General features: G+C 44.3%; 2 protein-coding genes and 1 non-coding gene across 3 annotated transcripts; 2 read left to right on the top strand and 1 right to left on the bottom strand.

Annotated features, from left to right (window-relative positions):
* The first annotated feature begins 10 nt into the window (after positions 1-10).
* Positions 11-4,148, top strand: LOC136433785 (N-acetyllactosaminide beta-1,6-N-acetylglucosaminyl-transferase-like). Its single transcript, XM_066426290.1, has 5 exons — positions 11-283; positions 874-1,056; positions 1,406-2,084; positions 2,568-2,737; positions 3,080-4,148. The coding sequence occupies exons 2-5, from the start codon at positions 920-922 to the stop codon at positions 3,432-3,434; spliced, it is 1,341 nt and encodes a 446-aa protein (XP_066282387.1). The 5' UTR covers positions 11-283; positions 874-919; the 3' UTR covers positions 3,435-4,148.
* A 1,277-nt stretch (positions 4,149-5,425) lies between these two features.
* LOC136433783 (uncharacterized) lies at positions 5,426-25,015 on the bottom strand. The gene is made up of 22 exons (XM_066426288.1): positions 24,631-25,015; positions 22,901-23,726; positions 22,151-22,313; positions 21,217-21,353; positions 20,400-20,608; positions 19,299-19,508; positions 18,803-18,916; positions 18,063-18,248; positions 17,645-17,755; positions 16,987-17,130; positions 16,392-16,598; positions 15,706-15,867; positions 15,210-15,348; positions 14,614-14,771; positions 14,051-14,149; positions 13,568-13,708; positions 13,006-13,081; positions 12,477-12,605; positions 7,669-7,836; positions 6,907-7,085; positions 6,193-6,370; positions 5,426-5,680 (listed from the first exon to the last, which is right to left on the bottom strand). Exons 2-22 carry the CDS (start codon positions 23,616-23,618, stop codon positions 5,433-5,435), a joined length of 3,876 nt encoding a protein of 1,291 aa, XP_066282385.1. The 5' UTR covers positions 23,619-23,726; positions 24,631-25,015; the 3' UTR covers positions 5,426-5,432.
* A 581-nt stretch (positions 25,016-25,596) lies between these two features.
* Positions 25,597-25,759, top strand: LOC136434205 (U1 spliceosomal RNA). The gene has a single exon (XR_010755705.1). It is a non-coding gene; the product is annotated as a U1 spliceosomal RNA (small nuclear RNA).
* Positions 25,760-26,508: the final 749 nt, after the last annotated feature.

The raw sequence follows: 26,508 nt of genomic DNA, 5'->3' as shown, positions 1-26,508 counted from the left end.
TCGGAGAACCGAGATTGACCCTGTTTTGCTCTCATGAATAATTCATGATACCTGAACAGGTGTGTGGTTACGGCTCGTCCTTTCCGCTCCGCGCTCTTGTTCCCAGGGGCGCTAGCGGTTCACCCGGAAGTAGATTCCTGTGTTTTGGTCCCGACGCTGATTTATAACGGTACACATCTCATGGTGACTTTACATGCCAAGTTGCTGCTTGCAGGCCGTTCTGTTGATGCTGTAGCCACAAGGGATTGGCTTAGAATGGCAGGAATACAGTATTCCGCGCATGGTAGGTCGTTAGCCATGCTTTCAGTGCTTTATGGTGCTGTGCAGGTGTTTTCTAGTTTTGTGGGAGGGGGGCGTCTAACACTTTGCGACAGGTGCAATAGTGATCCCTCCTATGGGAATGAAGGCCACAACCTATAAACACCGATTGAACCATGCAGTCTCTATGTTGCTGTTTCAGCAAGCACTTAGTGTAGTGAATGGTCACCATGATTCTCATATCTGTGCTATAATTTATCCGACCATGTTCACAATGACTGAATGAGACTCCAAGCAGACCCAACGATTGCAAAGACCGTATCCAACTGGCAGAAGGAGTTTTTATTGCAACCGACGGTGCTTGACAACTTCTCTGGCTGACTGGAGCTTTTCTGGTTAGCTTGTACGATTTTGGCACCGTGGAGATTATTCAGTAATAATTCACAATCCACTGCACAAATTTTGTTCAAGTTTTGTCGAGCAACTTTTTATTTGTTTTCAGCACCTCCACTTTTACCGTGCACCTGAAAAAGATGACTGAGCTGGGAGCTCTTTACAATAAAGTATAGATTATGATAGATTTGACATTTTGATGTATTCTATCATTTCTTCCAGGTGCCTACAGGTGCAGCAGCAGGTGGTGATGGAGGCTGTGTGAACCATGGGTGTGTCCCACAGGAGGAGGGTGTGTCTGCTCCTACTGGTGTGTCTCCTGGTAGCCGCACTGACTCTCTTCTTAAACCCCACGACTGTGAAGAAGAAGAAGAAACAAGATCCTATCAGAAACTTTCACAAAAGGTAACTAACGTTACACCTTTTTAACAAAAACAGACAACTTCTTTGCAGTGCTACAGCCTACAGTTGAATGACAGAGGAAGCTGTCATATCTTTGAGTTTTACTGTGACCGGTAGGTTGAATAGATGACATCAATATTTCAACCCTTGCTTTCCTGCTAGGGTTATGATCCAATGGATAATAAGATGATATCTCTAACAAATATATGGTAGATTTCTGATCTGGGACAAGCTCCTTTCTAGATATGGAAATGTAAATCCAATTATTGAAATGGACCTGTTACTTAGCCTTCTTTTAGTGTTCAAACTGATGTAACAAGTTGTTCCGTCTGTCCCACATGGTTACCAACAGCACCAGAAACAGAGTCGTGACTGACCACAACACAAGTCAAGAAAGTCACCACCCAAAAGAAACTCGAGCCGAAAGACCTGTCACCTGGGACACTTGCATTGACTTCCTGCAAAGGAACCAAAGTGAAGTAAACATTAGTGAGTCTAGGACAGCCCTGTTGCATGCTGATCACTTACATGTTGCTGCTGCAAGCTGTGTTGATTATACTCAAAATCTGTCATCTGGAATGGACACACAGGACTTTCCCATAGCATATATCCTCACTGTGCACAAGAGCGCTGCTCAGGTGGAACTGTTACTGCATTCCATCTACACTCCGTACAACGTATACTGCATTCACGTGGACAAACGGTCGCCGTCCGCATTCAGAGCTGCGCTGTCGGCAGTGGCGGACTGCTATGACAATGTTTTTATTTCACATCGCCTGGAGTCCGTTGTGTACGGCGGGTACAGTAGGCTACAGGCAGACTTGAACTGTCTGCATGACTTGGTCGAGTCCCACGTGAAATGGCGCTACGTGATCAACCTGGCTGGACAGGACTTCCCGCTCAAGACGCAGAATGAGATTGTTGCGCAGCTGAAGGTGTTATGTGGGCAGAACGACATCCCCGGTGTCCAGTCTTCCAGCAGCATCCATAGTGACCGTACAGGCTTTGTACATGAGGTTGTATCCACTAACGTAAGTCTAGATATACTATTTCTGATACTCATCAAACTAATAGTAAATATATAGGGGTCTTCTACTACACATTCAAAGATATATGAAACTGACATACATGATACGTGTATCTTTGATATGAAATTTTAAGTGTATTGTTCTATCCCACTGCTGACACTAGTGTTTGGGTAATGAAATTACATGACTTGAGTCTAGGAGCCAATTGAATTTATTCAAAAGTATGTACCAGTAAGACTTAAAAACTAAGTATGGAACATGATTGGCTGTTAAATTGCAACAATTGATGAACTGATGATCAGATTTGTCACAGTATGGATTTATAGAACTTTTTGTTTTTTTGTTTATTCGTTTGGCTAAAACATTACTGATTACAAATATCTTGTAATCAGTGGGTGGGTGTGTTGCTTAAGCTGGTAAATCAAAAAGTATTTCCTGCAAGGGAAATTGGTATGTGTGCTTAAATTCTTCACCAATTTCTTTCAGGATGGGGAGATGTCAGTGGTTAAGACAGAAAAGAGGAAAAGCCCCCCTCCCCACAATGTGACCATTTACACCGGCATCGCATACTACATTGCCAGCCGCGAGTTCATGAGCTGGGTGCTGAAGGACAAGGTAGCCAGGAACCTGCTGGAGTGGTCTCAAGACACATACAGGTATAGCATGAAAGGGACTGTTATCAACATATTTAGAAATTTAACAGTACATTACATGGGTCAGCCAGTCAGCTGAGGTTGGTGGTGGCTGCCCACAGAGCGATACAGAGTCAGCGATGCAAACACTTTAGGTAAATAAGTAATGGTTACAGCATAAGTAAAAAATCTAAGGTGTTTTTTGCGGTCTGGGATGAACCGATAAGAGATAGAGAAAGATATTTTTGGTGTTATAAACTTTGGTATGCAACCATGACAGTAACATTTGTCAAGGGTAAAATTGAATATTGAAAATTGTAGCTTCTGTAACTCAACAGTCAATACTTTCCATCATACTTTTTTCAGTCCAGACGAGTTTTACTGGGCTACCCTGAACAAGCTACCAGCAGCTCCTGGTGGATTCTCCAAACCCACGTGGTCGTCTTCCATCCGTGCCATCAAGTGGGTGTACTTCGAGGGCAAACAGTACCCGCCCTGTCGGGGGAAGTACGTGCGCGACGTGTGCGTGTTCGGCATCGGGGACCTGCAATGGCTGATCAACTGTCATCACCTGTTCGCCAACAAGTTTGACCTGAACTTTGACCCGGTCGTGCTGCAGTGTCTGCAGGAGCTGCTGAAGTGGAGGGGGGAACATCCGTATGATACCAGATTTAATACCAAGGAGTTTCCAAGGAAGGACATGCCATGGCTGCTGAGATAGGGGTGCTTTATTTCAGTGTTCTTGAACATTTCTGACCATGTATTTTGCCAGGTTGAGCCAAAGACTGTACAAAAGTGAATGATTCTTTACATTTGCTTATTTAGTTGTGCCACTGGCCTGGAGCTGGACACACCTGTTTCTCTGGAGCTGAATAGCAAATATTCACAGACAAACCAGCATTCTGCAGGACAGAAGAGTAATTGTTATTTTGTCAAAAGCAGTTATTTTCTATTTTGATATTGATGGGGAGATGGTGCAGGCAGAATCATTTACTTACTAGATATTTTGCTGAAATGTGCTGAAAATGTGCAGTGTCTTTGGTAGAACAACTATTGTGATGGCAGTTCTACAGAAAAGTAGTATCAAGAGTTAAGTTCTGAGCAGCTAACTTACTCTTATGTCTCCTTTTTGTGATTATGAAATGTGCTGACATTATGATACATCCATGCTTTGAATATCCTGGAGAAAATTGATCTGTTACCTTTGGTCATGTTTTTGAGCAATGTCTGGCACTGTGTTAAACATACCTGTCTTTTTGTGTTGGTAATTAGTCTATCGTTTGTCCAAAAGAAGTAAAGTTACAGTTTTTCAGCACATGCGGCTACAGATTCTGGTATCAGCTATTGTTAACTTGGATGCACATTTGGTTATGAAAACATATGACAACCTCCATGTGATTCTAAAGTTTGCTTTGAAGAAATAAGGAGAAAGGTGTGTCAGATGGTCACCTCTAGGATACTGTAACGGTTATGTTATACACTTAGCTGTACAGTACTTTTTGCTATAAAACCATTCTCAAATCAGGATGGTCGAAGAATTCCAATTTATCAGAAGTATACGTAGTCTTGATTATCTTACAGGCATTCCAAAGAAAGGAAAGACGACTCAAGTAGGAAAAAGACTGTCAATTCATGACCCTCTCCCAATTTTATTTCTACACAAAAGTTCATTTCTTTGATATTTGTTTTTACAGGTAAAGCTCTGTGAAGGTAACTAGTATTTACAGCCATAGATGTATTTTTACAGGATTGTGATGAAAACATTCAGCATGTCCTGTCTGTCCAAAATCTAGAACTAAAATGCAGCCTTCAAATCATCACAACATGGGATGAAGCTTTAATAGGAAGACGATGCAGAAATAGACAATGTAATTTTCACAAACTTAAAGACCTATTAAGACCTGTACATGTATGGCACAACATCAAGTACGCCTGATAAGTTCTTATAAACAAAATTTACAATAAGTCTATCTTATCTACAACAGAAAATATGAGCAACAAATAACAATACAAAGAACATTGCACAGTGCCTAGTAACTGTCTTCATCCTGTTGGTGCTATGCACCTCCTATAGCACTGACTATCCAGTACAACTGATTCCTTCATCAGATCTAAGTAAATTGCTGTACTTATTTACATAATCCATGTCGTTTGCCTGACTACTACATGTGACTAAGTCACGCTTCTAGTAGCCCTCCCACTGGTCTGTTAAATCTCCTATCAGATCTCCCCGTGGAAAGACAGTATCCAAAGGGCCAAACAGGATCCAACTGACCAGTTGGCCACTGTTTGGCTCTTTGGATACTGTCTTGCTACTGGCCAGTTGGGTACTGTTGGCCCTGTGGATACTGTCTTGCTACTGGCCATGGTTTATTTCGGATACTGTCCACCGTTATACTTTGTATACCGTCTTGCCACCGGTATACTTTATATACCGTCTTGCCACCGGTATACTTTGTATACTATCTTGCCACTGGTTGATCTGCTTGGAGATAACCAATAGTCAGTCCCTGTGGGGACGAGCTCCATAGAGCCCTGTACAGTGGGAGTTATGTCACACACAGACTTATTCTCCAAGCAGAGGCTTCGATCGAGAGGGGTAGTTTTGTCCGGGATTTTAACGTTCGAGGAGAGGAACGTTAAAATACCGGACAAAACTACCCCTCTCGATCGAAGCCTCTGCTTGGAGAATAACACAGACTATCCTGTCCGTTAATACCTACAGTATGGCACATGCACCACACTTGGTGACCTGTGTCTGGGACACTGCACTGCTCGGTCGCCTAGCAGCAGTGTTAGGTCGCTTGGCGGGACTGCCTGCTTGCTTGGCGGGCTCCTCCGGTGCGGTACCCCCCGGCTTCCCCGCCCCGACAGGCTGGATTGTCGTCTGGATCCGCTCCACCACCTCCTGGAACTTGGTCTCCAGCTTGGAGTGGATGCCGGCACCGCCGTGGCCGCCACCGTTGCCTGGGAGACAGATGGACAACGTGTCATTTCTCTTCAGTCATTCTTATGTATGAAATAATTGACGGACTAATTTCTTGATAGATATAACTGATTTATGACTTATCTCTTGATAATTCCATTAATGGAGCAGAATGTGCAACTTTTGGTGGTTTGATTTATTTCACTAAAACACCGTAAAAATCTTACGGCTAGAACTGGCCTATCTTTTGAACATCAGAGATAGAGGGCCATAATTAAAGTAGCTGTAAAAGGAATTAGAAATGGATAATTGTGCCAGGTTAGTTCATTGACATAACAAAGAACAACACTGAAATACTTCGTCATGAATACTATTCATATGATTTCATATTCATTGCCTTGGTCTTACACAAACACGTAGCGGAAGGTTAGCCCAAGTGAGTGCGCAAGTTGAACTACAGAGAGAGAGAGACGTACAAGTGCACAAAAGGCCACTAAAATAAACCCCAACCGATTCATCCGCTTGCCAATGAAGATCATTATTAAACACTTACTGGTCATGTCGATGTAGAGCAGCGGAGAGAAGATGAGCGACATGCCACCGGGCGGGGGCCAGTCGATCTTCTGGAACATGATGGGGATGATGGTCTTCCCCAGCAGGTTGGCCAGGTTGATCTCCTTGCTGCAGTTCTGCGACACCGAGTACTTGGTGGTCAGGCAGGCGATCACAACCTGCGGGAGAAGCAACCCATGTTACGTTTGGAATTTTAAGGAATAGGAGTAGAATACGACTTTTAAATAAATGTATTCAGATTATAGTTTAGATCCAGGCCTATACTTTGAAAGAGACAAAGGTAACGAAGAAAGAAACAAGCAGTCAAACAAGAGATCAAAATAATGATAGTGCACAATCTACTTCAGCACCTGAAAATTAGTAGACAGGACAGTACTAGACAAATAGATTCACACCATTCAAGGGGACACGTTGCACCATAAAACAGCCAATCCCACACAACAAGTACAAAGAAGCTTATTAATCTATTCTACACAGCCTGGTATGTCGTATCCATCTCCATGTTCTCCTATTGGTAGCTCTGTCCTATACCCATAGACCTATCCAGTACCTATGTACATTTGCAACGGACTTACGGATAGGGACCAGGTACCTGAATTTGGTTGAATATCACGATCAGGCTAGATTCTACAGTGTCTAAAGCTTAGATTATACATCTCTCGCCATTCATGTGGCAGCTGATCTAGTTACCCACCTTAGACGCCCTCATACCCTGGTCGATCTTCTCGTACAGCGCGTCCCCTCCGCCCATCTGTCCGATGTCCATCCAGCAGGGGTAGCCGGCGGCCTCCAGCCTGCCGCGCAGGTCCCGCACACGGTCCTGGATGTCCCACTGGTAACTGATGAAGATGGCGGGCTGGACATCAGCAGCTCCTGTAGGGAAACAGTTGTCATGACTACTCTCACGTAGAGTTGTGTTTACTTTTCATCTCATTTTCATTAATTGTAGTACAGTCCGAAATATTGACTAGGTGAATACAGCTTATTCCTCGTTAAAGAAGAATTCAGGAACAACTTATGTGATAAAAGAAGATGCATTCAAACTAGAGATGAGATCGGAAAATTCAGTTACCATACTCAAAAATGGAAAAAAAAACACTTTCATTTATTAACAGCCATCTACTTGAAATAGTAGAAAACGTCGTGTAAAATGTCTTCATTTTGTCAATGTTATATGACGCAAGTCTGCTTATGAATAAAAGCTGGTCTGACAGGGCGATGTCCATCTCGTTCTTTTCGGGCCCAGTCACATTCGCGTACGATCGCAAACTGAGGGCACCCTTGGTGTAGTCGTTCATATGTCACACAGAATTCAGCTGTTTTGTTTCGGAAAAAGCTGTCTTATAATCCTTGTCAACGCTTAGCTACGTTTCTCATTTTCTAAGCCTCTTTTGAAAATATCCTAGTCTGATAGACTTAGTAGCACTAGAACAAAGTACAGCCAGTCTGCGCCTACCCTGTCCGCCCCTGATGATCTGCAGCACGTCGTCCCTGCCCATGTTCTCCAGCGCCTTGATGACGAGATCCACCGCCGCCTCCCCGCTGCCGTCCAGCCAGTCCCGCAGCAGGGTGGAGGTCGGGTCCGCGGACTTCATGAACGTTTCCGTCTTCTGGCTGCTGTAGCCTGGTGGCAGAAGGAAAACAACGAGTTTAATCTCTGCTGTAATTTAGGCTTGTTGTGCTGTTCACCTTGTATTTCCTAGTGGCATATTATCCGCCGCATATAGGTCAGCAAGTTTCCTTGCTGATTCAGTAGCAGGGTATATATACTTCTAACAAGGATGGGTTGCTAGCCCTTCCCCTTTAACGTGCTTGAACACTGGACTCCCATTTTACATCCCTTCCGAAAGACGGATGCAGTCCCAACTGAAATGCCCTTCCTAGCATTTGAACCGAAGTACCAACTAATTGGGACCTGAATACGAAGCAGAAACACTGTCACAAAAATCGTATATATGTTTTTAAAAAGAGACCTGTTTTTTTTATAAGGGGGCAAATTAAATCCACATATGTTTTGAAAATAGGGCCGTGTTTTTAAAGGGGGCAAATTAAATCCACATATGTTTTGAAAATGGCACATGTTTTTAAAAAGGGGGCAAATTAAATCCACATATGTTTTGAAAATGGGACATGTTTTTAAAAATTAAATCCACATATGTTTTGAAAATAGGACATGGTTTTTCTTATGGGTCATATCTTTTAAAACAATATGCATCTTAAAAATATAACCAAAATGAGAATATGAGACGAAAAAAAAACATACACCATTTTCATTTTGTACCGTGTATAAGTTTATTCCCCAATCCAGGAAACCCACCGGTTTGCAAAGTGGTGCTTTCAAAATGGTCTATCGTTTCCGATTTACCCCCCATTTTGATAGTGGTGCTTTCCAGTTACGCCGATTTCAAACTGGTCGATTTCAAACTGGTCGATTTCAAACTCCAAACGGAAATGACTTAAGGTTCCGGTCGGAGTTCAATTGTGACCGGGGTCATGACCCGGTAATCCGCCGGAAGTGCGTGGTCGTCACCCTGATTTCTGCCCGAGATTGCTTGGTGATGGTTTTAGCTGTGTATGAATATTTTGAATCTTCTGAAAAGCCCGTGAGTTGTAGTATTTTTGGGCGCGGTGCAGTTGGTTCGCTATCGAAGCCTTTTTTGTATTAGTCCGCGGGAACGGTGATGCGGTTTTCTCGCCTGATGACCCAAATAGCATCGTTTTTAATGCATTTTCACCGAATTTGCGTCATCGGAGATTGCGAAAAAGTTATCACATTAGGCGGACTTTCCGTCGTTTCGGTGCTGCATATTGGCAGAAAAGCCTCTTTAAGAGTTGGCGTCGGTGACGTCACGCAGTGACGTCATGGTTCTCGAGGAGCAGGGGGTCGCGTTTTAAGTTCGTAGCTTTTAACTGAAACGAAGAATATGTCAAATTTTGGTATAGACTGGTAGACCACGGGTCGCACATTCCGAATCAAACGCGTCCGACATCAAATTCTTCACTACTTCGCCGTGAAGGCCCCTTAAGCAGCACAATGCTCCCCAAATGTGTAAAAGAATGCATTCTGGCACAGTCCAAAGCGCAACCTGGAGCATATCATCAGAGCTAGAAGCGGGCAGTTTAAATAAGTGCGTCCGAGATGTGTAGCGCGCCTAGTAGGCTGCCACTTCACACCATCAAAAGAAGAAAAGATCGCGACGTTAAGGAGCGATGAACCAAAAGTCAGAAAACCAAGTTTCGCCTTAAGAAGGCTTAAAGCACTTAGATTTTAGCTTAATTCACCCATTTAAGTCATCATAAAGGCGGGGCATCGCGAAAATCATACCGAAGGTCAAGTTGAGACATGGGCTTCCATCAAATGACGTAGTCAGTGAATTCCTTTTAAAAACGGTTTGGCGGCCAGAAATGATTAAAGATGGCCGTATTTGAGGTTTGGGGGGGGGGGGGGGGGGCACATGGGGGAGGGGGGCGCCAAGCACCTGTCCATGGATATATCGAATTTAAAAGAGAAAAAAGGGCAAACTTCGGGGTTTTTTCAAACAAACTTACAGATTTTGATAAAAGCTTTCGAATGCGTCGAAATAACGTCATCTATGACTAGCCTCCGATGCAGACTCCTCCCGGCTGTTTTCTTTTTCAAGTTACATTTTTTATACTATTACATTTTTTTTTCTTATTGCTGGCCGGGAAAGGAGTCTGCGTCCAGTCGGCGCCACAAAAGGAAATTAAAAATCACTTAGTGGCAATCGGCATGGACTTGTGAAGTCCGCGCTCCGCGGAGGGTGCACGCACCGCTGGCTCCACGTTCTCACGCCGTAACCATGTGCCCTGCTTTGTCCCGACAAGTTTCTATAACTTGAGGTTCATCGGGGTCACCGTCTCTTTCAAAATACGAAAGTCAGGAACTTACAAGGTAATACAGAACCTCCTTGGTTTGACATACGCCCGTAATTGCTGATATTTCCCGAGAGGAGTGTGTAACTGTCGCAAGGGAGGTATGGGGTGTCCCTAGGTTGAGGCCATCAGAGCTGCCGTCAAAGGAAAGATTGTTTGGTGGTTTCTTGGGACTAGCGGCTGCGGTGACCACGGCAAATTGATTCGTTTTCAAATCTGGCTAATTCCGCAACTTAGAAACCAAAGATGATGTTGCAAATTAGCCTAAGACATGTGGATCTGTTTTAGTAGCCGTCTGAAGTAGCGACCTCACTTGCCCCCCTCCCCAATTCTGCCTGTTACGGACTGACACATAAACATCCGACAAAACTATCCGACCGCCTTCAATAGAATAAATGCCCACATCGATTTAAAAGATAGTTTGTCTCGACGACGTTGCTGACTAATCTCCAAGCAGATCCACGCCGGGCGCGAAAATCGTAGTATGCTAGCCAGAGAGGGTCCAGTCATCCAGAGAAGGTTCTCTGGATGACTGGACCCTCTCTGGCTAGCATACTACGATTTTCGCGCCCGGCGTGGATCTGCTTGGAGATTAGTTGCTGACCCCGACGTGTGTGTTATTTTTTTTAGCTGGAAATATAACTCTCGTAACAAACCAGGCGTGTGCCAGGTCCATTCAGTCAATTGTTCCTCGCGTACGTGTGAATTACCCTTGCGCCAACATGTGAATTGCCCTTGCGCGAACATGTCAATAACCTCTCTGAAAGACTTTTTTAATCCTCTTTCCTTTTGTGGCGCCGACTGGACGCAGACTCCTTTCCCGGCCAGCAATAAGAAAAAAAAATTTAATAGTATAAAAAATGTAACTTGAAAAAGAAAACAGCCGGGAGGAGTCTGCATCGGAGGCTAATCTATGACGTCCTCGACGTAGCCGCTGCCGTCCTTTTAAGGTCTCGGACCGGAGTTTTTTTGCGATTTCGTATGTAGGCCGACACCCTCAGGTCGACGGGCTACAATTCCGCCGAGAAAAGTAGGACGGAAAATGTAATCGCATGGTCGAAAAGCGGTTTTCTGCTGTTTTCCAATGTATCTATCGGTATTGTCCGTTGTCCCTTTATTTTGGGTAGAAACCATAGTAAAATGTAAATTTGGCATCCGAGAATTATCATTTTTTTACACTTTTTTGATCGAACCTGCTCGGAAAAAACGAGTTTTCCTGGGGTCACGGCATATATGCTGAGAAAGCTTAGTAAATGGTGTCTCTGAAAAATGAAAAAAATAAAAAAGTCATGTGATAACTTTTTCGCAATCTCCGATGACGCAAATTCGGTGAAAATGCATTAAAAACGATGCTATTTGGGTCATCAGGCGAGAAAACCGCATCACCGTTCCCGCGGACTAATACAAAAAAGGCTTCGATAGCGAACCAACTGCACCGCGCCCAAAAATACTACAACTCACGGGCTTTTCAGAAGATTCAAAATATTCATACACAGCTAAAACCATCACCAAGCAATCTCGGGCAGAAATCAGGGTGACGACCACGCACTTCCGGCGGATTACCGGGTCATGACCCCGGTCACAATTGAACTCCGACCGGAACCTTAAGTCATTTCCGTTTGGAGTTTGAAATCGACCAGTTTGAAATCGACCAGTTTGAAATCGGCGTAACTGGAAAGCACCACTATCAAAATGGGGGGTAAATCGGAAACGATAGACCATTTTGAAAGCACCACTTTGCAAACCGGTGGGTTTCCTGGATTGGGGAATAAACTTATACACGGTACAAAATGAAAATGGTGTATGTTTTTTTTTCGTCTCATATTCTCATTTTGGTTATTTTTAAGATGCATATTGTTTTAAAAGATATGACCCATAAGAAAAACCATGTCCTATTTTCAAAACATATGTGGATTTAATTTTTAAAAACATGTCCCATTTTCAAAACATATGTGGATTTAATTTGCCCCCTTTTTAAAAACATGTGCCATTTTCAAAACATATGTGGATTTAATTTGCCCCCTTTAAAAACACGGCCCTATTTTCAAAACATATGTGGATTTAATTTGCCCCCTTATAAAAAAACATGTCCCTTTTTAAAAACATATAAACGATTTTTGTGACAGTGTTTCTGCTTCGTACCTGAAGTTCAGATGTGAGACTGCTACCAGTGCGTAGAGCTGCAGGGACATCCATGCCTTGTAAAATACGCTTGGTTATTACTAAAACAAGAAAAGTCATACTCTCGTACTCCAGTTTGCCTACAGGTTGTCTTCCGACTATTATAGCCTAGTTATTAGAGAAAGGCGTCAGCCAATGTCAGCAAACCATTACATTCACTATAGTACTTATTACTACATTCAAACTCACCCAGTCTGTTGGCGAGTTCCACCCAGTCGTTGGCGTTCCTGTCGGAGTTGAGAAGCTTGGCGACCTCCGGCACCCACGGGGGCAGCTGTCCGGGCTGCAGGGGTGCGGCTGTCGGCGCTGCTGGACGGGCTGCAAGGCAAGCATACTTATTTGTTTATCTGCACACAGTTTGAATAAGTTTAAAGTTAACATCCCCCCCCACACGTGTTGGTGGTGTAGAGGAGCGGGTTTAACTCAAATACTCTTTCTTATAAGTACTGAGTGCTGCTAAGCAAGGAAAGCTCAAGTCTTTGGTATGATCCTGCGGGGGTTGAAGCCCCCGACACTCTGAATTCGAATTCAAGGCAAAATAGACCATTACACCCGGGCACATTATAGCTTCAACATTATTACACTAGCTGTCCGTCACCGAGCGATATGAAGTGAGCAATATATATATGACAATTAGTCATAAAACATAAGACAACACACACTACTTTAAATGTGGAAAACAGCTGAATGTAATTACAATGTCAACAATCAAACTGACCTGTCACTGTTTCCGACGGGAAGTACTTCCTGATCGGCAGGGTTTTGACTCGTTTGTTCTTCCGACAGAGCACGACCTACAACAGAGGGAAGAAGTAGATGTAGTTTATGTAGAATATGTACTGTGATCCATTGTCGTCTCTTTCGTGAATAGTTTCATGAGGTTGGTGAATCGATGGTTAACAATTGAAAGTTCTTTTCATACAACCACAAAACAAGCACTGGACATAAGTAATGTGTAAAGAATATGTTATTCCAGTGAATATTGTACGATGTTGCAACAAATGAAGCAAGAGCTGGGAAATAGTTTTTCAACACCTTTTTCTCTTAGAATGAGGTAAAAACTTTATTCTATGTTAAGAAATGCAAATGTGGGCAATACCATTTTAGCCCGGAATCCATCCTATTCTAGCTCCGTTCGCTCCTTTAATCTCTTTCCTGCAAAATGGCTCTGCGTGGAAGCGATCGTTGAAGGGAACAGTAGATAGAATAGGATGGATTCTAAGCTAGTTTCCCGTGGATATTATGATTAGAATAGATGCGTGTAGCACAGGACTAGTTACCTTCCCGCTGAGACACTGGTCCAGTGAGAGGAAGTGTTCCTCCTCGTCCCCGCAGGGACACGGGACGGAGACGCTGTACTTGATTCTCTTCATCCACATCTCCTGCAGGTCCGACAGAGTCGCGTCAACAAAGTGGCGTACCTGGGGAAATGTCAAGAGGAGAGTTTGTCAACATAACGTGGTTTCAGAATTGATGTAAGAGCCAGAGCATGCTTGCTTTTTCAGTCGTCTCCTCTCATTTTCCTATCTCGATACATTAACAGTCACCGCCTACTCTATTTCTGTTTCGCTTTCAAGGCCTATTTGACTCCGCCTTCCAAACGACAAGAAAACATAGGGACTCCACACGAGTCTGCATATACCCGTTGAATACGCCAATTAATCGCCCATCGCATTCCATACCCTGTCACAAAAGCACAGTACTTAAACATACGTGTATAAGACAACGACAGGAGAGGGAGCGGTAAGGCTAGCTTTACCGACCTTTGCACACGCCTGTGGGTCCGGGGGAGGAAGCTGGGTTTCTCCCAGATCGTCGTCCTCGGCGTCATCTGACAGGTCCATCACTCTGACCACTGAGACCTGTTGGCGAAATAACCTTGATTTAGATAAGGTGATGCTAGATTTTATCTCTTTCCCTCTTTCGTTTAAGGCTATCGTCTATTCTACTTTCATTGGTGCATTCCATCAAGCCGCGAAATCTATGGTAGATGAAGAAACGCTGATTTATTTGAATCTTGAAATACTGGTGAGGCATAGTACACATGGTACACAAGATGACGGTCTCCCGCGACATGTACTGATGACTCGTGCAAGTCTCACTAAAAGCGAAAGTGATCTCTAAGACGTTTAGCTCAATAGAAGAGCTAATCGTCCACTGTTGACAGAGAAGACAGGTTCGTTGTCCCATAGCCCTTTTTGAAAAGCACAGTGATCACTGGACAGCTAGCCTTTTTTCGAACTCACGACCTCGTGGCCCAAAGGCAGGGTCACTAACTCTGGACGTTATGGGGCTACGGGATCACTCAGTTACCGGCCGGGCCTACCTTAATCCTGGAAAGTCTGAGAGGAGCCATCTCCAGCAGGTAGTCGTGTTCCTCGTCCAGGAAGAATCTGGCGGTCCTGTGGTACAGCTGGGGCTCCCGGCCGCCGCACTCCTGCGCCCAGCGCACCGCACGGGTCAGCACCCGGTGGAACAACCCGTCTGATGGGAACACAAATCAACAAGTTATGCATCTGCAGTGATGTTTATCATAGCTTCATAACTATGAAGATACGAGTCACGCATTTAGAAGGAGCAGAATTCTTTTGAATGCCCATTTAGACCGTGGACTGCACCATAACTATCGTGCAGATCCTCTCTTGAATGCTCGAACAAACTAAACAACATAGGCATCTCCTATCACAACGAAGACACGATTCACGGCATTCGAAGGTTCATTCAATAACACGGACAGCACTCTAACTATCGTTTAGACCCTTCTCTTGAATGCTCGGGAATGAACGGGCTTACTGTGACTCAGATTTTCAGCGAGACTACAATACTGACTGTTGCGTATTCTTCTTTGGTTTTGACACGACAAATACTGCATAATTCATCACGATTATCCGGACATCTTCCAACATGTTACTTAGAATGTACCCGGGAGGAAGCCGTGGAACCACAGGAAGAAGGAGAAGTGCGGTTGGTCCGTGACTGTCTCCAGGTCGTGTGGTTTCTGCCGCAGCCTGGAAGGGACGTAGTAACTCTTCACCCATTCCGCCCTCTCCTCAGCGGTGATCTACAGGAAAACGAACGGGGGATATGCATATGAGTGTCAACTGTGCAGTTACGCGTTTCCTATAGCTATGCCTATTTCCTCCAACGTTGCATTCGAGGATGTGACCAACCAAGTTTTGTCGAAGGAAGTAGCAGGCACTTGCAATTTCAGACAAATACTAACGTTACTAGTTTACTCACTAGATGTTTATCAAATGTTCATAACATAATCTTTAGAGCAAGTGCAATTATTGAACACCGCGTTTTTCACGAAAACTTACACTTGTCTTACTTACTTGTATCGTTTAACTTGAGTTCGTCATCATCTTGTCTTCGCACGTTGTTTATGTTTGAAATTAAACAAAAAAGGATCGGGTACCTTTTTCGGCGGCAGCCTCTCGCAGAGCAGGTCGAACTTGTCCATGAGGTTGAGGAGGAGCGGTTTCTGGTGCAGCACGTCCCGCCACATGTAGTCTATCAGCGAGTCCTCCAGCACGCCTTCCGCGTCCAGCCGGGCCCAGGCTTCACTGAACCGGTCCCACTGGAAGGGTACGGGTCATAACGATGAGTTCATTTCAGGGACAGCCCTATGTTCCGACTCCCTTTTGTTCCGACTACCCTATTTTAGAGGGTGTTGGAATTCATGATTTTAACCGTTTATTTCAAATTCTTGCCCGGAGGCTAATTGCAAATACTAGAAAAAAGACAAACAATATCGAAAAATGTAACATATGACAATTCTGATTTAAAAGCTAACTCTGAAACTTAACTTGGAATGCCTTTTTTAAACAGTCACGGAAGACGAAATGATATTTCTCCCTCTGTCGACAGAGACCGGTATAATTGCCGATTCTGCCAAATCGCAATCTCTATCCTGATATATCTATGTAGAAGAATGACTGTTACAGTAGCTCTATGACAGCAGGCCGCTCCAGGTAATAATAAATGTGTTTCATTCCACTAGCATTTCATATAATGTTTTTTTGTTTATATTCAGGATGTTCAAGTTCTATAAAGAGATGCATTTTCAAACACTTTTCAGACACTACGTTTAATTTCAAATACCTGATCATCGATGTCCTTGACGGTGATGACCCTCTTGAAGGTGTCCACCAGCCACTGCGGTCTGAAGATGACCGTCTTCTGCAGGGTATCGTCCACGGCGCCCTGCGTGCCGAAGTACACGATGGTGCCCAGGTCGTGGTAGAACCCCAACATGGCGACCAGCTCGTCTTTACTGTCGATGCCGAACTTCTTCACAGATTCTTGGACCTAAAGAAGGAGGATATGTTGTATGGACTGAAGTACGGACACACAAGATCCCCGTTGAATTAGCTGCAGTGACTGTTGCAAGGCTCTTTTGCTTACAGTAATGTACATTTTCTAATGAATAAGACAAGCAAGAGATAGCCTTGAAACAGCCGCCGCGGCTTGGGGTTTTGTCTTGCTCGGCTACATAAAACGTTACACACACAAGAGAAAGTCAACTTAAAAGAAATCGGCTGGACGGGATGGAGGGAGTCTGTAATGGAGGCTAGCTTTCAATGCTATGTTACTCAATACTATTCTAATCTGAGGAGCATGTAACATTACCTAGCTCTATGTAAATGGTCAATGTAACGGTTTTGTTCATAAATATCCCGTTTGTCGCATCATTTACCTCCTCCAGGGTCAGGGAGTCTACGCCGTTCTCGGTCTCCTGCGCCACGAACTGTTCGAACTTGAGCCACCTGATGGGCATGTGTTCCCCCATGTACGGCTCGCTGTACGCAACCTCCTCAATATGCTGCCGCAGCTTGGCGATCTGCGGACAGACAGGATAGAGCGCTGTAAGGTCTGAGCACTTATTACAGGCATGCAGAACATATTCGTATCCGTTATCAAAGAATCACAAGTCACAAATTCTATCCTGGCAACCCTGCTTCAGTATCTGTCCTTGGTGCTGAAAAGTGGTCCTGTCGTACTACCCAGCTACAGTAAGCCCTTTGTGCTGAAATATGATCCTATCCTACCACCAGTGCATGGCTATGTCATTGGTGCTGAAATGTGGTCCTATCTTACCACCCCTGCTTCAGGACATGGTCCTGTCCTTAGTACTGACATGTGATCCTATGTTACCACACCTGCTGCAGTACATGGTACTGTCCTTAGTGCTGAAATGTGATCCTATCCTATCACCCCCGCCACAGTACATAATCCTGTCCTTAGTACTGACATGTGATCCTATTGTACCATCCCTGCTACAGTACATCGCTCTGTCCTTAGTAGTCATTAGAAAAGGGACAAGAGTTAGCGTGTAGCTTCACTGCACTATTTACCTCAGTGTCGTCCTCCAGGCCGTTTTCCACCGCGTAGTAAGGCGTGATCACGTGACCCTCCATAGGCCTGCCCTTCAGGTTCTTCCGGATTTTCGCGAAGATCTCACGAGTCTGCGGGTACAAATATTCACGTGTCACGTCGTTTACTGCACATCATATAGGGTCTAGTGCAACGTATTTGGTACTTTACTTTTGAAATGTATTTTAGTTTTGTCAAAGATACTTCAGACTTGTTGGCATGTGTTACTATTTTAATTTTTATTTGTGCGTCTACCAGTTAAACCTTTAATGAAATCACGATCCGCCAATGGAATCATAAGTCTTTGTAAAGCAGTTAAGTCATCTGTTAAAACCACGCTGAATGTTACATTAGATCTATATGGCTACAATTGTATGTCGATCTAAACCATTCACGCACCTTTTTCTCACAGGCGGCAGGGTCCGGGTCCAGGGCGTTCCTGTGTGTTCCCACCAGAAAGATCGGAGGCGATTTGTGGCCGTTTTGCCCCAGTCTGGGTTTGTTGTCTGAGGTGTGCGCGTGGATCGAGCTTATCCAGAACTCCAGGAAGTCCATGTTGGTCATCTCGCTCTCCTCCCACTCGATCTGACGGTAAAAGTTGATATGTTGTTACAAGCCGTGTTGTCATGGTCACCAACAGCCTCGGTTAGCCGTCTTTGATACAGACTTTACTTACTAGTATGGCGCGTTCACATTCGCAGTACTGTAGGACATCGTACCGTTTTAATGTAGAAGAGCTTTTAAGAAGGCTGTGACCGAACCAACCATCGACGAGGATGTAAGACAACCTTTTCAGTAACGAGAAGATTTTGGTACGACATGTGGGCGACTATATCATTTTGCGATCGTACGAAGATCGTGCGACAAGTATGACGGGGCCCTTAATGATAGAATAGAGACATCTTCATTGGCATTCATACATGTAACAACACAATACTGGCATAGCAGATAAATCTTAGTCTTTGAGAGGAAAGTCGGTATTTGTTACCACGTCAACCACAATCCATGGAGAATGAAAATGGATTAATCGGCGTTGTGCATTGTTACAGTATAGTACTAAACTTACAGTCTACATTTACAAAGCGGGTATCAATAGCGAATATTTGCTATTTGCAATACATGATAACTTGTTCCCCTACCTTGGCTTTGTCGTCGCTTCCCTCTGACCGGCGCACCTGGGTCAGCGCCTTGGCGTCCAGGTCGTGGCACAGGTTGAAGGCCACGGTGTAGACGGCACGCGGCGTCAGGAACACCTGTGGAGGTGGAACCATTCAACTGTTACAATAAGTAGTACAATGGTTTATTTACTAAAGATACTAACTGTACTGACTATCTTGCACCTATATCACAAACATACAACAGTCAATTTTAAAAGATTTCAAATATAACAACAGAGCTTTTTACCATGGATTGTTGAGAACAATGAGTAATCTTTTGCTGAGTTTATCTGATGTGTGGCGTAGTACACTGACTGTCCAGTTACTCACATTACCATACATACTAAATGTTTCGTACTTTTAACCGTAATTGCGAGTTTTCAAGATAAAGACAAATACAATGGATAGAAATGATTGTTGACAGTGATCAGCAGTCTTTTCGCTTGTCTACATCTCGACCTGAAATTTGTAGACTTACCTGATGTGTGGTGTAGTACACCGACTGCCCGGCGAAGTCCCAGATCTTCATGATGATGTTAGGCCTGGTGGCCTCCCCGGCAGGTTTGTGCTCCAGTCCGTGTTCCTCCGCCTCCTTCAGCAGGCCGGTCACCAGCTCCAACACCCGGGGAGGCATGTCCTTCAGCAGGTCGTTATCCTTCAGCGCGGGCTCAGGGGCCTTGTTGTACACCTGTCGGTATAAAACGACAAACTTAGATAGTGTATACCATCTTGACCGGGATTCCTTTTTTTAAAATGGGATATCGGCCCGGGAGCACTATCCTTCAATTCAGCGAGCTCTCAGTCGGCTCGGGGGCCTTGTTGTATACCAGTTGGTATAAAACGAAATGATGAGCCATAAGGATACTGGGCCCGACAAACTTGGATGTACCAACTTGACTGGTATATCGGCCCGGGAGCGTTATCCTTCAGCGCGCTCTCGGGGGCCTTGTTGTACACCTGTCGCGTCGGTATAAAACGTCTGTTATACTTGTCTAGTAGTTATAGCCATATGAAAATAATACAACACGAACGCGATGTATTCCGCATCACCCGAGCTGTATCAACCCGACCGCAGGTAGGATCGCCCGACGGCCGAATAATCACGATGAGTCATACATGAACCAAGCAAGGAAAATTGGCCGACCTCAACAAACTTACTACAAAATATACTAACTAGCCCGTGAGGTCAGGGACAGGTCAAGGAACATCGCGAAAGTTTCAACAAAACTCTACGGACTGGTAAATGGCCCACGTAGCGTCTCACAGTACGACAACGCTGGTCAAATACTGAAGCTTGGGACAAGCTCCTTGACTTCTCTAATGTACGATACAGTATATGTGGTACACTAACATGACAAAAGCCCCTTATCACTGCAATATGTTCACTAGAATAAGTACTACCCGCTTTAAGTGACGTTTTTCCTTAGAAATATTTTGTTTGATAGCTGCTCCCGGCTGGACAATATGCTTGTAACGGACCTCAAAATACATCAAGGACTTATTCGAAAACGATGGTCAGCTCTTCTATAGCTAATCTCAATATCAAGTTATCAACATTGAACAAAAGTGGAAGGGATACCTCAACGATTTGGTTTTCCTCCGCCGGTTGCTCGCCATGATCAGCACTGGGCGCGCTTTCTGTGCTCTTGGCGGGGCCCGAAGTCGAGATCTCCGCTGGCTTGGCGGGCTCTTTCTTCTCCTTGTTCTTCCTCCTCTCGGCCACCAGCGCCTTCACGATGTTCTGCGCCACCGCCTGCGCGTACTCCTCTTCCACTCCGAACGATCCGTCTGGAGAAAACAACAGGGCAGAACTTAAACTGACCTCTGACCTCACCTTACGATAGGAACGGAATATGGACTACGAGTATGGATTATGGCTCTGTAAATTTTGTATGTATCGGTGTATATGTATTTTAGACTTATGTTTTGTACTGATTGTATTGCGTTATCCAGGGCCCCACTGCAAAGTAGTGTAGTGCACTGAGTTGGGCCACCCTGGCTAAATAAAACAGAAACAAACAAACAAACAAACAAACAAACAAGCACAAGACATAAAGACAACAGCGGTATGTGTAACACTCTCACTGTTCAGACTAGGGCTCTATGGAGCCCCTCTCTGCATGGCCAAGAGAAGGGCAGCTAGAAGCTTGATTTATGCGTGATTTACACATATCTAAATCGGCACCCGGGCTGGCAATTTGTGGAACGAAAAGTATGATAGAAAGGTATGAACAAAACACGGAAAACGCCCTTCGAGTCAGTGGCGTGTATGGCGGGCTAGCGACAAGAGCCTGGATTCGAACTCCTGAACTCAAGACCTAGAGTCATGAACAACTGAACTACATACGCGACGAGATACGTGTACAAAGATATCATGTGTGGGAGATGATACGTACCCAGCACGCCTTTCTTCTCGGCGTCCGCGTTGTCCTCCTGGTTGCCGTGGACCTTCCATGACGTCGCGTCCTGCACGTTGATCTCACAGGCGTCCGAAGTGTCGATCCCGTCCGTGCTGATCTCTCCAGAGTCGTACCTGGGAAGGAAAGAAAAGAACATCGGTCATCGAGTGAAGGGAGAGAAGGCATGAAGCTGTAACGCTCTACCCAGGTGTAAAAATGGGTACCTGACTTCGGTTGGGGACGACCCTAAGAATTTTGCCATCAAGCACATCGACAGGACAAAAGGAATTCGATATCTTTTGTTCCTGGTCTATATTCAGGGACTAACATTAAGTGCAGAAGGTACGTACATCGATCGGGTCACCCCTTCTCTTCTCGAGAAGGGTGTTATGTTCTTTCACGCGAGAGATTTGATGGACAACTCCAGCAGGTCTATGATAGGACAAATATCACTTTGAGCTACGTGGACATATTACAACACGTCAGAATACATTATAGCACCTTGTGGGTAGCTAACCCAAAAAAAATATGCTCCGACCATAGTAGGTATATAACTGGATTCTTAACTACACAAACAAAGGAATTTTATCCGCTGACGATTCAGTAACCTTTTCAGCTGCATCCCTTGGGGATTAACCAAGGAAATCATAAAGGTAGCTGAAAGGTTAGCCGGAAACATCAGCAGATTGATAAAATCCCCTCAGTTGTGTCGCTAAGAACCCAGAATATGTTGACTTATCATCTTACCCTGTTTACAGAAGTAGGTATAGTAGTATGTTGATGAGGGTTAGACATCCAGGCGATAAGATACGCCATAAAACAGTTGACAATTTTGAAACAGTCACTGTTTTAAAATTTTCAATCCAGTTGCTTGAGTAACTGTTTATGGGGTATAGTAGTATGTAACATGTTTAAACTTGGCCTAACTTACGTCTGTCCAGTGAGCGACTTCTTGAGGCTAGTCTTGCCGACCCTGTCCTGCCCCACCAACATGAGCCTGGTGCGGAACACCGGCTTGGTGCCCGAGCTGGCGGCCAGCTTGAATGCCCTCATGGCGTGTGGTCCGCGCGCTAGGATCTCCGTGGGGACGTCATCTGCACACATTATAACAATATCATTTGATACATTCCATCCTATAGATACATTCACTGACATTCTAGAAAAAATGTGTTCAAATAGATAAATATGTTTTTGAAAATTTAGAACTAGAAGTATAAGTTAAGTAATACTTAAAACTTAACATGTTGATTTATTCATATTCATGTAACGTTACGTAGATTAATTCATTTGTATCCACTTGCAGTTGTAGAAGACCTTACGAAAGTCGCTGTACTTTTGTTGTGTCGATAAAGATTGTTATCACCGTTAAGGGTGAAATGATTCGTGTTTATCTACTGTTATTGGACGCCGGTTTTTACGCCATCTTCTCTTTTTGTTTGTTTACTAAACGTGATGTTGTCGATCTGTAGATGAGTATATAGGGCAATACGTGAGAAAGTGACTAAACATTTGAAATTCCACCAAAGACTGCATATAATGTAATCCGCACTTCATGGTCATTTACAAAGTAGATAAGTTTCCTAGAACTATTGTACAAGTTACCATGTGTAGTTTCATATGTATATACAAATTTTGAACAATTCAAGTTATATTCAAGATAACTTTGAGAGAGAGTACGCACCGGTATTGACGAATTTGATGGCGGTCGTCATGCCGTACACGTCCAGCAGCGCCCACAGGGGTGTGTCGGTGGGGATGCCGGACAGAAACACTCCCTTGTCGTCGTTGTTTATCGAGTACCTCAGGTTCCCTTCGGCGTCCACGTGAAACTTCATGAGGTTTCCTGGCTCGCCCAGACCCTCGGCCATCGACTTCGCCCAGTAGCCGTCCTGGTTGGTGAGGTCCGGCACGGCGTACCTCGGCAGGCCATCTTGCGTCAGCGTGCCCGGGTCAACCGAGGTGACTCCGAAGCGCATCATGCCGCTCCAGGACGACGTCGTGGAGACGAACTCGATCGAGATTTCCTCGCCGACTGCCATCGGAGCGGCGCTGAAGGTGATGCCGTTGCAGAAGCCGTCTCCCCGCGTGGCCGTCGTCCTGTCGTCCGACAGGGTGATGGCGGTGCCGTGTACGGTGTGGAAATACATCGCTACCCCGCTTAAACTCTGGTTATCATGACTCTGGCTACTAGACGTTGGTTCATCCAAGGAGATTATCGATTGACCACGATCACGTTGACTTCCCTTACTGAAGGCACCTTTCTTCGCTTCCCCACTCAAGCTCTGGTTATCAAAACTCAATAAATCAATACTCTCAGTCTGGTTATCAAACGTTGATTTAACCGGAGCACCTTTCTTTTTCTTTTTATTCCCCCCACTCAGGAAGGGGAGAGATGACATGATGATTCTGTAGTCGGCTAAGTTACGAGAAAACTGTTGAATTCACTCATCTTTCCAGTGGAACGGACATGTGTGTCATGTCGTCAAGATGATGTTCACATGGAGTCACTGAAGAATGTAACATCGATATCGTAAGGAAATGTGTGCATAATTAGCGGATGAAAGAATAACCTTGTGCAATGAATATTTCATGATGTCCGACAGCAATAAAATTAGTGTCGGAGGATACAACAATGTAGATACCTGATTACCTGTGAAAACACACGACGTTAAATGTTAGGTGCACATCACATTTTGAAGATTTACATGTCAAAGATTTTTTTGGAAAATAGGTGAGTAGGGCGTCAAGACAGACAATTTTACTGGATATATTTCTGTGTATAAAACATTTTTCCTCTCCTCTTTTATAGGATGAAATAAACTTTCAAATATCAAAATTTGAAATATAGAGCATCACAATAATGAATACATATACTAGTACAACAAGATAAAGCAGCAATATCACATGGCACGCTAAGTATCATAACAGATTAGCTCATTGCGAGTAAATATTTGGTGAACTTTGTTCGGACAATAGAAATGCCTCGTCACTCACTGGCGGAACATTTTCAGTGATCGTTTATGAATCATTTGACAAGTCGGATATGTCTCCTGGCCAAAGTTGCTGTTGTTTCGCAAAGAAAATGAATTTGCAGTACTTTGAGGATGCGTCTTTGCGTGAGAGAGATTTTCCCAATTTGGTCATCCCGTATATCCTGTCATGTCAGAGACGGCCGCCATGACACCTGCTCTATTCATGACCCAATTATAATCCACGCAACATGAGAGCAAGAACCGAAAGGGGTTTGAACATTCGTTTTGTCCTCGGAAATACATCCAAAACTAAGAATAATTATGATCCACCTATAGACAATATAGATCACAAATTAACTATACTCAAAATGATACACTGCCCCAATGTGTATTTAAACTGCAGTGGGTGTGTTTCGCCGTGGTCCGATTGTATCCTTACCTTGTAACGTTACTGCACAAAGCTCCATAACATGACCAGGGTGTCTCCTGTATCTCTCTTTTCTCTGGAACCCGGACGGGCCATGTTCAATGCATAGATAGGATAATCCAGGTGCTCAACAATATGACGAAATTCGGCAGAAATAGGTTCTTTTCCTGTCCAGATTCGTCTCCCCACGTTTCCGTGCCGATTTACCTGCAGTAACACACCTTGATAATCCAGGGGGCGTGTTGCCTAGGCGACAAATGCAAATACCCAAACAGTCCCACACTGGCGTGACGGCTGAATAGGCGAGCCTCTGGCAGAGACACACAGACAATGACAGGTTTGGCGATAACACGGAACGCTTGTTTTGAAGTAACCTCCAAGCAGACGTTAGGATCTGGCTCATTCTCCGCCGTGCTTACACATGTAAGAGGGGATATTGGGAATATATCCGTAGGTGCTGATTCCGAAATGTTGTCTTGTGCTCCGTGTATGCTTATACAAAAAATTCAATTTGTCTCTTACGTTACCCCTTCCATATTTGATTGCTATATCGGGATAAATGTTTGGTGAGAACCGCTGTAGTGTATCCATTTGAAGCACGTGATTCTTCGTTAGTCCTATCAGCGTACTGATCCTGAACTGCTTACAAATATCATGTCGACAGGTGACGTCACTGATAATTATGTTAATGAGAAACGCTGGTACGACAGGTAGATGATTATGTTAATGAGCATCGTAACACAACTTGATCTTAGTAGCCTAAATCTTTCTTCTTTTGCAGCGTCAGAGATTATGATAGTTTATCGTTCACTATCTCCAAAAGTTGCTGCACACTTTTCAAACTGAAGTTTGAAAAACTATGCCGTTATAACACTACAAAACGTAAAACTGTTGTTCACAGATTTGATCTGACGGCCATGACCACGATGAAAAAAGATAGGTGTCACAGCCAGGTGCGTGGGCCGACATCTAGACGTCATACTTACCTGGCAGAGTAACGCTGATCACGCACGGCGTTCGTCCAGGGCGAGGCCTGACCATTGCACAGTCGGTCTGGGTTGACCCCTGCGATTACCCCAAACGCGGGTAACTCGGCTGTACAATTTCTGATAGTGGGGGTCTGCGTTCGCGCTCACCCCCGCCCTAAATAATCCAAAGGAGTTCACAACACCGTACCCGTATTACATGTTGATTCCCATCGCTGATCATACTTACTATTTTTGCCATAAATAATCAAAACAGTTCATAATACAACACTACACTAGACTAGAGATGAATCTAGTGCCCATCAACCAACGACGAATCTTTTGACACTGGTTGGTGTTCAGTAGTACTTGTACTTGCAAATGCAAATACCCAAACAGTCTCACACTGGCGTGACGGCTGAATAGGCCAGTCCCTGGCAGAGGCAAACAGACAAAGACAGGTTTCACAATAACACGGAACGCTTGTTATTAATTAATCTCCAAGTAGATGTAAGGGATCTGGCTCATTCTCAGCTCTCTCACCTGTTTTTGCGACATATAACATTTCCTGACATAATTCCACCAGGGCTCATAATTATACCATCCTGAATAGATATGTTCAAACACATCTCCAATGAACCCAACATCCCCCAGTATAACGCACTCTCTATCTCGTATATTTAAACTGTGCATACCTGGGAAGTGCTCCACTACAAATCTCTCAAACCCACTGTTTTTCAAAGTGGCGGATTTGTGTACCGAGGAGGATGTGTTAATGGAGGTTACATCTTTTCTCGCACAGCAAATTTCAACGGTCCACCTTCTCCTATTGAAATACTAATAATAGAAATGTGTCATGATTGTTGCATAGTGATAAACAGGCGTAAAAAAACACTGAGAAATATCCGGACTGACACATCTGCTT

This window comes from Branchiostoma lanceolatum, chromosome 4, assembly GCF_035083965.1.
Source record: "Branchiostoma lanceolatum isolate klBraLanc5 chromosome 4, klBraLanc5.hap2, whole genome shotgun sequence".
Lineage (NCBI taxonomy): Eukaryota > Metazoa > Chordata > Leptocardii > Amphioxiformes > Branchiostomatidae > Branchiostoma > Branchiostoma lanceolatum.
Note: the sequence above shows the minus strand (reverse complement) of the source record. Positions and strands in the feature narration are given on the sequence as shown.